Source organism: Sceloporus occidentalis, unplaced genomic scaffold (assembly GCF_023333645.1).
Source record: "Sceloporus occidentalis isolate IW3139 unplaced genomic scaffold, rSceOcc1.0.p SCAF_272, whole genome shotgun sequence".
Lineage (NCBI taxonomy): Eukaryota > Metazoa > Chordata > Lepidosauria > Squamata > Phrynosomatidae > Sceloporus > Sceloporus occidentalis.
This window is the reverse complement of record NW_028317252.1, coordinates 538,030-551,652: the sequence shown is the minus strand read 5'-3', so window position 1 is coordinate 551,652 and position 13,623 is coordinate 538,030. Positions and strand designations below refer to the sequence as shown.

The window sequence follows — 13,623 nt, the reverse complement described above, 5'->3', positions numbered from 1 at the left end:
GCATCAAGGAGTGAATGAAACTCCTCAGAAGTAAAAGCATCCCCTTGAGAATCATTAGGGCCGGAACCCTCACCATGTGAGCCAGAAGAACGCTGACCAGAAGTCATTGGCAGCTCAGCAGGAGCAGATGGCTTACAAGGGAACATATTGCAAGTGATAACTGACCTGAACGATGCAAAACGAGAGTAATCTCGGCAAAAAGCACTAAGGCGAAGTGAAGGGCGAGACAGAACAACGTGGAACTGCCGAAAATGGCCGCCGCGGCACGAAACAGCCTGGCAAGCGGCAACGTAATGGCCTGGCAAGAAGAAAACAAGAACTTACCTGATCAAAGATGGCTGCCGCGCGTCAGCCGTACGACGCGCATGCGCGAAACCTGAAGGGAGAAAACCGGGAGGCCGCAGAGAGACGAAGCAGAGCGACAGACGGAGGAAAACAGAAAAGGTAAGGACGAAAACGGAGCTTAAAAAACGCCGAAAATCACATAAAAAGGGCACCGTCAATGGGAAAATGACATAGCCCACCCGCCCCGGAGGAACGGAGGAAAACAATAATGTAAAAATCGATCGGTAATGACAGAACAAATCAGGAATACTTATCTCTGAGGGAGCAGCAAAGAAAAGAGGAAGCTGTTCAGGATGTAGACGAGTATATAGGACAGGGGGCCACTTCATCAGAATTGTATCTGTGCGAGGGCCGCACTCATTTTTCACTGAGAGAAAATATGGCCTTTAATAAGATATGCAGATTAAAATAAAGTAAATGACACAAAATCTTTACTTTTCCTCTCACTGATTTCTGGAATTTCTGGGCCTACAAATTCAGGATTCTGGATAAGTAAAAATAAAATAGTTCTATTTATTTTAGGGATGCACTAAAATGAAAATTCTGGACCAAAACCGAAAATTCAGGGTTCACTTAGCCGAAACTGAAAGTGACCCCCCCACACACTTTTAATAAAAGTAAGTTACACACAAAAATTGTACGAAAAAATTATATATTGTGATTGTTAACAGAATGCAAAAAAACAGAATGTTGCAGAATCTTGTAATACCTTTTTTATTGGACTAACAGTATTTAAAATAATAGACGAGCTTTCGGGAGTCCTCCCTTTATCAAGTCAAAAGCATTTCTGACCAAGCAAGTGAAAAACACAGTTTAAAACTGACCAGTACATGTTCTGATACAGGGTTAAAACAGGGGTTAAAACAACACGGTAGAGAATTTGCAGACAAAAAACTAAGAGGGTCGTAAATAGTAAATAGTGGCATATACTGCACAGATAAGGCTAGGGGGGGAGCAGGGGTGAGCGTGTAGGAGAGAGAGAAGAAGAGAAAAAAAACCAAAAAAAAAACAAACAAAAAAACACAGGTTATAGGAAGTTTTGATAGTGTGCTAAGAAGCTCAAATCCACATTAAGTCCTCTGTTTTTACAATCATAAAAATGTATCATTTTGGCTTCAAATGTCTTTCTTTCTTGGGTGTTTTTGAAATTACCTCTCAGTGTTTTGATTTTAAGGTCATGTATGGAGTGACCGGTTTGGGTGAAGTGGCGCCCAACTGGAGTGCAAAGCTTTTCTTCATCATGATGATTGATGGAGTATCTGTGCAGATTCATCCTTTTATTGAGTTGCTGGCAGGTTTCACCGATGTTAACAGCAATCTCAGGCATACCCAGATTCCAGCATGTACTGGTTGGCTGGGCATTGTATTTTTTGTCCAATTTTAGTGTGTAACCACACTTTTATTACAAGTAACACACCACAATTGGACAAAAAAAAACTTGGCATGATAGGAGTGTGATTGCTAACAGCAAACACAATCTTTTTATACCCAGGCAACCAGTGAATGCTGGAACCTAGGCATGATGGGACTGTGATTGCTGGTAGCAGATTGCTGTTAGCTGTTAGCAATCACACTCCTATCATCCAAAGTCAGCCAATACGTGCTGGTACTGCTGGCAGCATCAATACACAAAGGGGGCAGCTAGCTAGGTTTCAGCATGTACTGGCTGACTTGGCATGATAGGAGTGTGATTGCTAACAGTCCCATTATGCCTAGGTTCCAGCACTTACACATCCATGCTATCACACACACACAAATTCATTCATTCACAGATTCATTCCCTCAATCTGACATACTCATTCACACAACCTCCTCCACCCCCTTACCTGCTCTACAGCTCTCGATGCTGATTACAGACTTCAGCAGGGGGCGCGGCCTCCCTCGTTCTCCCCACAGAGGAAGCAGGACTGGAGCAGAGAATAGACCCTCCCACAAGTAAGCAGCAGGGCTCTTGTGATCCTGGCTGCCGATCTCACGCGGGCTGCACCTTGAGGTCCGCATGTTGGACGCCCCTGATATAGGAGGAGGAGGGATATCCTTGGAGGTCCCTCATTGGCTATGGATATATATGTTGTGATTGGTGTATTTGTACATCTACATTTTTTCTGTTTGTTAACATTTTCTCTTTCTTTGCTGCTGAGGGAATAAAGAAAAGAGATAAGCATAATGGGAGCCTCCGTGTCTTTATAAATTTTACTTTTCTAGCCTTTCTTCATAACTAAAACTTTCCATTTCCTTTATTAGTTTTGTGGCCCTCATCTGAACTCTCTAGTTCCAAAATGTATTTTTTAAGAAAAAGCGCCTATGATTCATCTGCATATTCAAGGTGGGTTCTTACCATGGACCTGTAAAGAGGCAGAATTATATCTTCCTCCCATGATTCAATACTCCGTTTAATACATGCCAATATCTTATTTGCCTTTGCAGCCGCCAGCTGGCACTGTACACTCCTGCTAAGTCTATTGTCTACAATTACTCCCAAATGTTTTTCATTAGTAGATTTCCCCAAGGAAACACCATTTAAATGATACGTTGCATTTTTCTTATTATGCCCAAAATGCATAATTTTACATTTGTCTACATTGAATCTCATTTGCCATTTATCAGCACAGTTACCCAATTTATCCAAATCCTCTTGCAATGAACACACACATCTAGTTCAACCTTTATTACCCTACTTCATTTTGTGTCATCGCCAAACACTAAAACCTGGCTCCCTATGCCCACTGGAAGATCATTAATAAACAAAAAAAGATGCGGACCCAGGAGAGATCCCTGAGGTACTCCACTTATCACATCTTTCCAGTTTGAGAACTTCCCATGTACCACAACTCTCTGTGTTGTATCTTTCAGACAATTCTCAATCCACAGACAAACATACCAATTTGTACAGTAACCTTTTGTGTGGAACCATATCAAATGTTTTAGCATAAGTCTAATTATATCACATCCACCGCAGCACCCATAATTCCAAGTTTTTGGCTTTATGCCAATCTGTGGGCACCATGCCTGAAATAAAAGAATTGCTGAAAATTAGAAACAGTGGTCTCGCCAAGGCCTGGTTTAGTTCTTTATGTACCTGTGAGTGTATACCATGCGGCTTTGTCTACCTTAACACCATTTAATTGTTTGAACACTTTTTCTTTTGTCAGCCAATCACATGCTTGCTGTGACTGTTCTATAAAAGTAGCTTGCAGGTTCTTGTCCATTGCCTCTTCCTTGGTAAAAAACCATAAGAAAAGAAAATATTTAAAAATAACTGCTTTGCCTCTGTTGTGGGGATCATCTCACCCATTTCAGATAACAAAGATCTAGCATTTTGAGGCTTTAACTTTTTGCTATTTATGTACTGTATTGGCCCGAATACAGGCCTCACTCCCCCTATATTCAAGGTTTAGCACAGGGATGTGCTGTTCGTGTAGCCTGACGCCTGGAACATGCAGTTCCGGGCGCCGGGCGCCAGACGGGTGTTTTTTTTTCTTTTAGGATCCAGATCCCTCGCAGCACTGCAGGGGACATGGATCCTCCTCAACCTCCGCTGCCGGAACTTCTATGGCATAACCGTTCGTAGTCCACCATAGAAGTGCCGGCAGCAGAGATTGTCTACGCGTATCGCACAGACGCCACCTGTCAGCCCCGATAGAAACCAGGGAGTTTGGGGGTACATTGGTATATCAGGGGGGCAGAGTGGCACTTCTAGGGGGCACAAAGCATATCTGGGGGGTCAGAGTGGCATATCTAGAGGGGATAAAGCATATCAGGGGTTATAGAGTAAATCTGGGTGCAGAGTGGCATATCAGGGGTTATAAAGCATAATTGGGTGGGCAAAGTGTCATATCAGGGGTTATAAAGCATATCAGCAGAGTGTTATATCTGGGGGCAGAGGGGCATATCTATAAGTAAGGTGCAAAATGACTATTGGTTTTCTGTTTGTATATAACATATCCTGACAAACTATATAATAGATACCAAAAATGTTAAAATACATGTATTCCTGTTTATTAGATAAAATACTGTTTTACATTCCACTAATGTGTATTTTTTCTTTAAAAATAATTTATTCTTAAAAATAGCACCAAACTTTAAGGGTGCGGCCTATATTCGGGTGCAGCCTATATTCGAGTCAATACGGTATTTAAAGATTTTTTGGGGATTGCTCTTGTTCTCCTTAGCAATTATTTTTTCATTCAACAGTTTAGCTAATTTAATTGCATCTTTGCAGGCTTTGTTGGCCTCTTTATATTTTGCAAACACCTCTGCTGATCCCTCAGCTTTGTTTTAATGTTTTAATGCTACTTTCTTTTTCTTTATTAGCAATATTGGTTTTAGTTTGCTTCCTTTATATTTGTTTCTAAAGGGTCTAACTCTAGTGGTACTTATTTCCTCATAACGTGCGGAAAAAAGCAAAAAAAACCATAAAAACATTGGGTATTTCTAAGCTCAGGACAAATAGTAGAATCTGTTTAGCAGGTTTTTTCATTAATTTTTGCAGATGAGTAAAAGTTTTTTGTTTAAAAAGTGAAAAAAAAGTAAGTTTTTAACAAAAAATCACCATATTTTATCATTTTTCTTATAGTAAATTAGATGATATGATAAAAATAATGGTATCTAAAGAAAGCCCTCTTTGTCCTGGAAACAAACAATATATAATATGTGTGGGAGCACGAAATGAGAAAATCACAGCTAAACAGCAACACTGAAAAATGTTAAAAGAGCCATTGTCCCACAATATACTACAAGTAAGAAACAGTATTGTCCTTAAGGGGTTAAGATAAGCTCATTGTTGTTAGTTATTACCAGATCCAGACATGCATTTCCTCTGGTTGGTGTCTGACAAAAAATGTTATTCAACAAATTCAGAAATTTACTGCTTTTAGCAGAATTGGTAGTTCAATTTTTCCAATCTACTTCTGGGTAATTAAAATCCCCCATAATGATATTAAACCATATTTGGTGGTTTGTAACAAATTTGACCTATATTTGACCTATATTTCCTAAACAACATGTAGCCCTCCAAATTGATTGACCAATCCCATGTGTTATCCCACCAGTACCTGCTACCAACTCATACTCCCTTATTTTACCAGTTAAACTTCTGGCATTTGCAAGCATACACTTAATGACACTGTCATGTTCCCTTTGCGATTTCATTTTGAAGGTGTTCATGAACTTCTTCCTATAATCCGTACTAACCAAGCCCCCAGATCCACCCACGTTGGTACTAACTAAGTTGCCTTCCCTTTCTGTACTGTCTAGGACAGTGTTTATTGGTCCCTCCCCCCATTCCTAGTTTAAAATCCCCTCCAACCGTCTAGCCATCCTTTCCCCAAGCACATGAGTTGTGGTTGCCGCTTCCTTAAATCACTATTAAGTATGAAGGGCCATGTCTAACATATTTCTCCTGCAAGAATGGCTGAGTTGTCCATACATAATAAAGTCTAATAATTTTACACAGCCAAGTCCTCCGTGCAGCAAAAGCTCACTGGAGTTAACACTTCATAATGTGCACTGAAGTCAAAGAGCTGGAACTCAACTCTCCTGTCAGCTATCTACAACAGATCTAGCTTCAGTGCACACTGGTCATAGACAGTCAGCATTAATTACAATGGAGTAGTGTTTGATCATAAAATAATGAAGTTACCACCAGATTGTGAATACGCCATTTCATACATAGCAGTGATTAATAGATTTTTTTCCCCAATTTTTAGGAAAGCGTGTCTTCTACCCTGTGCTTTTCAGTCAGTACAACCCAGCTATAATTTATGGACATCACAATGCAATTCCATCCATTGACCAGCAACTGGTAAGTTATTTGTGGACCAAATAAGGCCAGAAAACCAAAGTAGACTGTGTCTCCTGTCATAAAAAGAGTTAGGCTGCCTTTCTGACAAGACTTTATTATAATAAAGCTAATTGTGACTTTCACCTTCTCTGGATTTTTTTTTCTATGTAAAGGGATTTTACAAGGTTGAGTAGGGACGTTTATTTCAGTAAAGGAGGAGAAATGTTACTGGCCATACTCTAAAAGTGGAGGGTTAGTGGGGAAGTTTTACTTTACCGAGCCGTTGGTGGATAAATTGAATAGCCTTCTATCAAAAAGGTAGAAGCTAATACAGAGATGGGATTTAAACATGCACGGGCTAGACATAAAGCTGTCCTGAATCTAAGACAAAACATAGGAAATGGGCTGAATGGTTCTTATATACTGCCAAATTCGTAACACAGAACACAGTACTGTTAACATATTATTACTGTTGATATTTTATTGTATTTGCTTTGTTCTAGTGATGTCCGGATCATGAACGAATCGTTCATTTGATCCGATTCTTTTTAGTGATCCGGATGAATCGGTTCAGTAGACTGAACGATTCATTTGTAGCAGTGCCGGTTCAGCCTGTGAATCATGCAGCTGTAACCTGATCCTAGAGTGAGTCATCTGCACAGCACTCAGACACATACTCTGGGGTCAGGTTACAGCTCATTAATTCACAGAGGAACGATGACTCATAGAGTCAGAGAGTCGTTTAAAGATTCAAATGATCTGAAGATTCAAATGATCTGAAGATTCAAATGATCCGAAGATTCAAATGATTCAAATGATTCGAATCTTACAGGGATCCGGATCTTACAGGGATCCGAATCTTACAGAGATTCGAATCATTCAGAGAATATTACTGATACCATACTTTTATAAATAAATACATTAATAATGTTCACTGCCCCCAGGATTTAGATTCCCCTGAGTTTGCCCCCCTTTACCTATAACTGCACCTTCAGTTAAATTAAATTAAACTAAATTAATTAAATTAACCCTCAGTCATCAGCATAAAATTAACCCTTATACCCCATCAACCATAACTGCCCCTAAATTAACCCTAAAGCCCCCATCAACCATAACTGCCCCTAAATTAACCCTAAACACCCCATCATCACCCCATCCGGATCACTGTAAGATTCGGATCCCTGTAAGATCCGAATCTTTGAACGACTCTCTGCCTTCATTGACATCACTCGAGTAGGCAGGCAGGAGGGTTCATTGACTGTTGAAAGGGGCGGGGCCACTCGTTAGTGTGCCTGCACGGAGTTACTGGCAAACAGTAACTCCTGTGAGTCACACTGAGTGATCCAAAGATTCGGGTCATGAATCGGATCATTTCAGTGAACGAGTCGAAATGATCCGATTCACTTTAGTGATCCGAACTTCCCATCACTACTTTGTTCAGGTTATTGAAATGTTTTTTTTATGTATGTGTGTTTGTGACAGAACCCTCCATCACTGGGGCCCCTGGAGATTCATTAAAAAATAATATTAAATAAATCATTAAAATAATAATATAAATAATACTAAAAAAAATTATAATGTGAGCTGTGATAAGAGGACCTCTAACCATTTCTGTGTTAAAAAAATAAAATTAAAATTAAAAAAAATAAAATTAAAATATAAAAAAGATAATAAAAAAAATATTAAAAAAACCTTACTTCCCATTGCCCTAGCATAACATCTAGCCAGTATAACCCTCCTGCCCCCGTTCACAACCACCAAACCCGTTAAGCCATAGGCATAAAAAGTATACAAAATTGTACACCTTATAGTATGCTCCCTGGTGCTGGGAAAGTCTGGAAAATCTATATAAATTAGGTATTTCTGAAATCAGGACACCTGAATTGATAAACTTGGAGGGGATTTTCCATCACTTTACCTAATTTTGTGAGGATTCAGAGGGAAAATGTAAAAAAAATTACTAATCTTCGCTAGTTTTTACTAAATTTCTCATTTTAAATTTTCAGCTAATCATCCAACTATGGTATCAAATGTAAGCTCTATCTCTCCTTGAAAAAACAATATATAGTTTACATGGGTACACTATTCACAGGAAAGGAGAATAATCGCTAAACCGATATACCCCAAAAATGGCAAAATTGCTCCGGGCTTTGAGGTACCAAAAACCCCTGGGATTGAAGGGGTTAATAAAGGAGTCCTGTTTTCACCTCAACATGAGTGTTGCCTGATGCTTGGGGTGGGCTGCTATGATCCTTTATTGTCCTTTTCAGGACAATAGCCACACTGTGTAGCTAAGCTTCGGATAGCCACAGTGCCAACTCAGCTCCGGTGCAGCGACGTCCCCCCTTCTATCTACAACGCTGGTTCTGCCTGGTGCTGAAGGGGTTAATTGTTGGTGTCCCGGCAGGAGGAAGCAATGTTTGACGGGAGTACCCAGTCTGGGTACAGGTTGGTCCCGTCACAGTGTTTTTTATAGTTGGTTGTAGTTATGATGTAACTGACACTGGACCCCTATTTTAAGAAAATTATTGAGAATTCAATTTTACACTGACGTACAAGGGTGAATGTTTTTTTTTCCAACCTTAGTTACATTTGTATGTGTATTAGGAATATTCACTGTCTAGTGTACATTTAAGTGGTACTTTCCAAATACCTTCCTTCTGTTGTGTTTTCACCATTGTTGTAAGTGTGATAAGATTAGTCAGGCGCAGTTGTATATGTTTCTATGACTAATGGGAAATGAAACTTGAGATATTGCTGAAAACACGTTTGTTATATAATTGGTTTTGTTACTTAGTAAACATTTCATTTCTCAGTAAATCTATACCTAAATTGCAATCTAGATTTTAAGATCATTTGAGTTGTTCTGTAAGTGAAATTTGTTATATTATATACTACTTGTTATGTTAACTCTAATATGCTCCTTATAATTACCGTATTTGCTTGATTATAAGACGATGTATTTTTAAGATGCTCTGAAAAATACCACTCGTCTTATAATCGGGGTCGTCGTATAATCAGACCTCAAATAGCGCTGCAGGGGACCTGGATCCTCCTGCCCCCCCCTCCCTTACCGGTGCTTCTGAGTCCCCGGTCATGTAGCCGGGGCAGCGTGTAGACGTCTACGCGATTCACGTAGACAACTTCCGCTGCAGGCGGAAGGAGGTGCGGCTAGCTGCGGGGGGTTGTCTGCGTCCATCGCGCACACCTTCCCCGGCTGTCAGAGATCAGAGTTCCCGGGACCGGTGCGGGGAATTCTCTCTGACAGTATTACCGTATTCACTCAATTATAAGACGACCCCCCAAATCTGAATATTAATTTAGGAAAAAAAGAAAAAGCCTGAATATAAGACGACCCTATAGGAAAAAAGTTTTACCAGTAAGTGTTAATTCATGTAAACTATTTTTTTAAATAAAAGCTATGATTGAGAAAAATATTTTGTTTTTATTTCCTTCTATTTTCCAACCTGCCCCCCAGTTATGCACATCTGCCCCAGAAATGCCTTATACCCCTATATGCCACTGTGCCCCATGATATGCCTTTTAACCCTCTATACGCCACTCTGCCTCCTGAAATACCTTATACCTCCCTATATGCCATTCTGCCCCATAATACGCCTTTTAACCCCCTAAATGCCAGAGTGGCATATAGGGGTATAAGGCATTTCTGGAGGCAGAGTGGCACATAGGGGGTCAAACGGCATATCATGGGGCACAGTGGCATATAGGGGGTTAAAAGGCATATCATGGGGCACAGTGGCATATAGGGGGTATAAGGCATTTCTGGGGCAGATGTGCATAACTGGGGGGCAGGTTGGAAAATAGAAGGAAATAAAAACAAAATATTTTTCTCAATCATAGCTTTTATTTAAAAAATAATTTACATGAATTAACATTTACTGGTAAAACTTTTTTCCTATAGGGTCGTCTTATATTCAGGCTTTTTCTTTTTTCCTAAATTAATATTCAGATTTGGGGGGTCGTCTTATAATTGAGCAAATACGGTATATAAATCTTATTCCATAGTGCTGTAGAATGGGTATTCTACAGCGGTAGGGAATATGATTTATTTAATTATAAATTTTAATAATCTGTGTGAAAATTATCACAAGATTGGTGGCAAAATGATTGCATTAAAACTGTCAAAATACCCCAGGTTGAATATCCTGTATTGTGTACTTTTGAAAAATATGTACGAAATTTTTTTTTCAAGACAGTCTGGTCACTAAGGGACTTTGCAAGTTATAGAGCAATACATACAAGTAGGGTTTTGCTATCTTAAAACCATTTTTTGCTATCTGGTCATCCTATTTGGGGAATTTTTAAAACTGGCCAGTTAAAAATTCATCAAGTTCTATATTGTTGTGGAAGATTTTAGGACTTGCTCATAAAAATATATATGCAGCTATTTAACGGCATTGTACAGGCATTGTACATGTATAGGCATTGGCGTTATCACGTTGCACTGTACTTTGTCGTTAAGGGGTTAAGAGATACAAACGGTTTAATCTGATCTTCTATCATTAAGTCTTTCAGTTTCTTAATTCCTCTATTTTGCCAATCTCTAATATCAATGTTTTTCTATTTCTGTTTGGATTATTGAAAGTGGACACAAAGTTAGGATCTTATCTATAAAATTTCACTTTTTTCCAAAATTTTAACAGGTTTTTGATTATTGGATTTTGTTCTTGTTTAAACCAGTTTTGATATTTTAACTTGTAACTGTCACGACACAGCGTAGGAAGGAGACACTGGAGTCAGGTAGGACTGGTTAAGGATGGTCCAGAGAGCCGAGGTCAGGATACCGGAGAGCAGGAATTCGTGGGAATAGCCGAGATCAGGATACCGGAGAGCAGGAATGTCGTGGGATAGCCAAGGTCAGGATACCAGAGAGCAGGAATGTCGTGGTATAAGCCGAGGTCAATAACAGAAAATCAACGGGTACTGAGATAGGCACTACCGAGATAGGCACGACAATCAGAAGGCAGTGGCTGAAAGTCTGAGAGTCTTTTAAATAGGCACAGGAGTTTAGGCACTGATTAGAGATTTCCCGCCAAATATTCAAAGTGCCGTTACGTCGCTTCCTCTGCGGCCATCTTGCGTGTGACGCAATCTCCCGTGGGGTAATCTCCCAGTATAAGCCGATGTAGTGTCTCCCGGCTGCGGCTGCCGGGAACGCAGCATGGAGGAGGGAGGTCTCCCTCGCCGTCGCTGCAGCTGCTGCTGTTGCTGCTGTGTGGACGCGGGAGGTCCTCCTCTCCCTCGTGGCGGCTGTGGATTTCCCCCTTCTTTGCGGCGGCTACGGCTGCCGGACCGAAGCGGGGGGTCTCCCCCTGCCTCGCGGCGGCTGTGGTTGCCGATCGGAGGATGCCAGGTATGTGACAGTAACCACATAAAATGTTCAGGTTCCCAAGCTCCTATATTATCTTTTTCCATTAAGTACCAGGATCCTGACTTATTTTCTGGTAATAACCAACGGCTCCCGTGAGATATCAAGTAGGAATCATGATATATTTGTATGTCAACAGCTCCAACTCCACCCTCTTTAAGTTTTTTACATATTAATTTTCTCGCTATTCCAGGTCTCTTTTTTTCTCCATTATAATATATAATATATATATATATTATATTATATATATATATATTATAAATTGATCTAAGATTGTTTTTTTTGCCTTTAAGATAGGTATAAGAGAGTATTTTGTTTTGGTCTATTTTTTGTATATACTATAACATTTTAAACATACAATTATGTCACGTGGTAGATCTTTTGCAATATGATTTAGTTTGTACATTCTCTGACATCTTTCAAAAATAGCTTGGTCCAGGTGTAGAGATCCATCGAGGGAGTTAATATATTCCAGTAAATATTTTTCAAGGTATGCTTTTCCCACTTCCCTTAATCGATTTTGTAGATCAATAATTTTTTTTCAAAATCTTTTATTTTGAACTTCATCTTGTCCTGTTGCTCTTGTAGTTTTGAATTAGTCATCTGGAGGCAGTCAAGTTTTTCTTCAATGTCCTGTGTTTTAGATTTGAAATAATTTTGTAATCTGTGTGAATTTGTCTGAATCTCCGCTTTTAAAAGGTGGAGCTGGTTCTCCAAACACAATTTTAGGTATTCTGGTGTTATGTTTCTTTGTTCCGAGTCAATTGAGGAATCTGTCTGAAGGTCGGATATTTCTAGTTGTTTTGTGGTATTGGCTTCTAGTTGTGGGCTAGCCTGGGGGGAGGGTTGCCATACTTGTTTGTGTCAGAAGAAAAAAATGGTAAAGACTTCTCTTTCTTATTTTGTTTGTCATCTTGTTCTTTAACCCCTTAGCCCCTTTGATGGTTCAGGGTTGTCACACAAAAAAGGTCAGTTAACGACCTTTGACCGTCCTGAACCCTCATTAAATAAGTTTAGAAAGTGATCAACGATCACTTTCCTCGTTTAACCGGCTTTGGTGTAATGCCTAGGACGGACGCCCGTTTTAATAGAGTTTAGGAAGCGATCAACGATCACCTCCTAAACTTCAATGGTGTCGCTGGAATGCCTCGATCACGAGGCATTCAGCAACACCAAACACCCACCCCAGGACGCGTCGTAACCGCTCCAGAGAGCGTTCACAACTGCCACTGCGAGTGAGTCTGCCACTCGCAAGATGGCGGCGCCCTTCTGAGAATCTGGCTCCACTTGCAGGTTGAATACAGGTACTGCATTCAACCATGCAAGTTAATGAAGCCCAGCTTTCTAATCACTATGTGATTAGTAAAATATAAAAAAAATAATAAAAAAGATGGGGCATGGTCTGCATGGCGACCTAACCAGACGCTGAAAGTGAGAGCGCCGCGAACAGCCTTTAAGCATTCCATCCACATCAATCGGTGGCTACACCTATCACACATCTTTCTGCTCCCTGCCTATGTTGGGACACCGCTCGCGAAAATCATCGAAATGCCTAACTTTTTCGACCCGAAAATACGCAAGAAGCATCCCTCACAGGATTTGGGCCTACCACATGCTCCAGACGAAGACTCTGATGCATCAACAGACCGCATCCCTGCTTCACTCTCGTGACCTCCCTCCCCTACACAACCCACACAAGAGGACCCCGATCAAGATCCCCAGAGACTCACCTCACAAACCATGAAATCTCTTCTACGAGAAATGAGGAACCAGCTCCGCCAGGACTTCCAAGAAATTGCTTCCTCTCTCCGGAGAGACCTAGATGGCCTGGGGGATCGTACTGATCACTTAGAACGCCGAATGGAATAGTTTGTGATGCCTATAATGCACTGGCGGATAGCCAGACTTCGACGCAATCGGAACTTGCTTTTCTCCGGTCAAAAATTATGGCTCTGGAAGACCGCTCGCGGCGAAACAACATTCGTCTTAGAAGCATTCCGGAAGAGATAGGCCAAGAAGCCCTGCCTGAGTTTGTTCAAGAACTTTTCAAATTACTTCCGGGACATGCTTCCCTCACTGAAATACGCCTGGACCGTATCCATCGAGC

The 13,623-nt window shown here is 40.5% G+C and overlaps 1 protein-coding gene across 1 annotated transcript in view; it reads left to right on the top strand.

Annotated features, from left to right (window-relative positions):
• LOC149275645 (chondroitin sulfate N-acetylgalactosaminyltransferase 1-like) overlaps positions 1-13,623 on the top strand; it is a 185,021-nt gene that overhangs the window by 153,915 nt on the left and 17,483 nt on the right. The window contains 1 exon segment of the mRNA XM_089504484.1: positions 6,054-6,148. Coding sequence (XP_089360610.1) covers positions 6,054-6,148 — 95 coding nt within the window.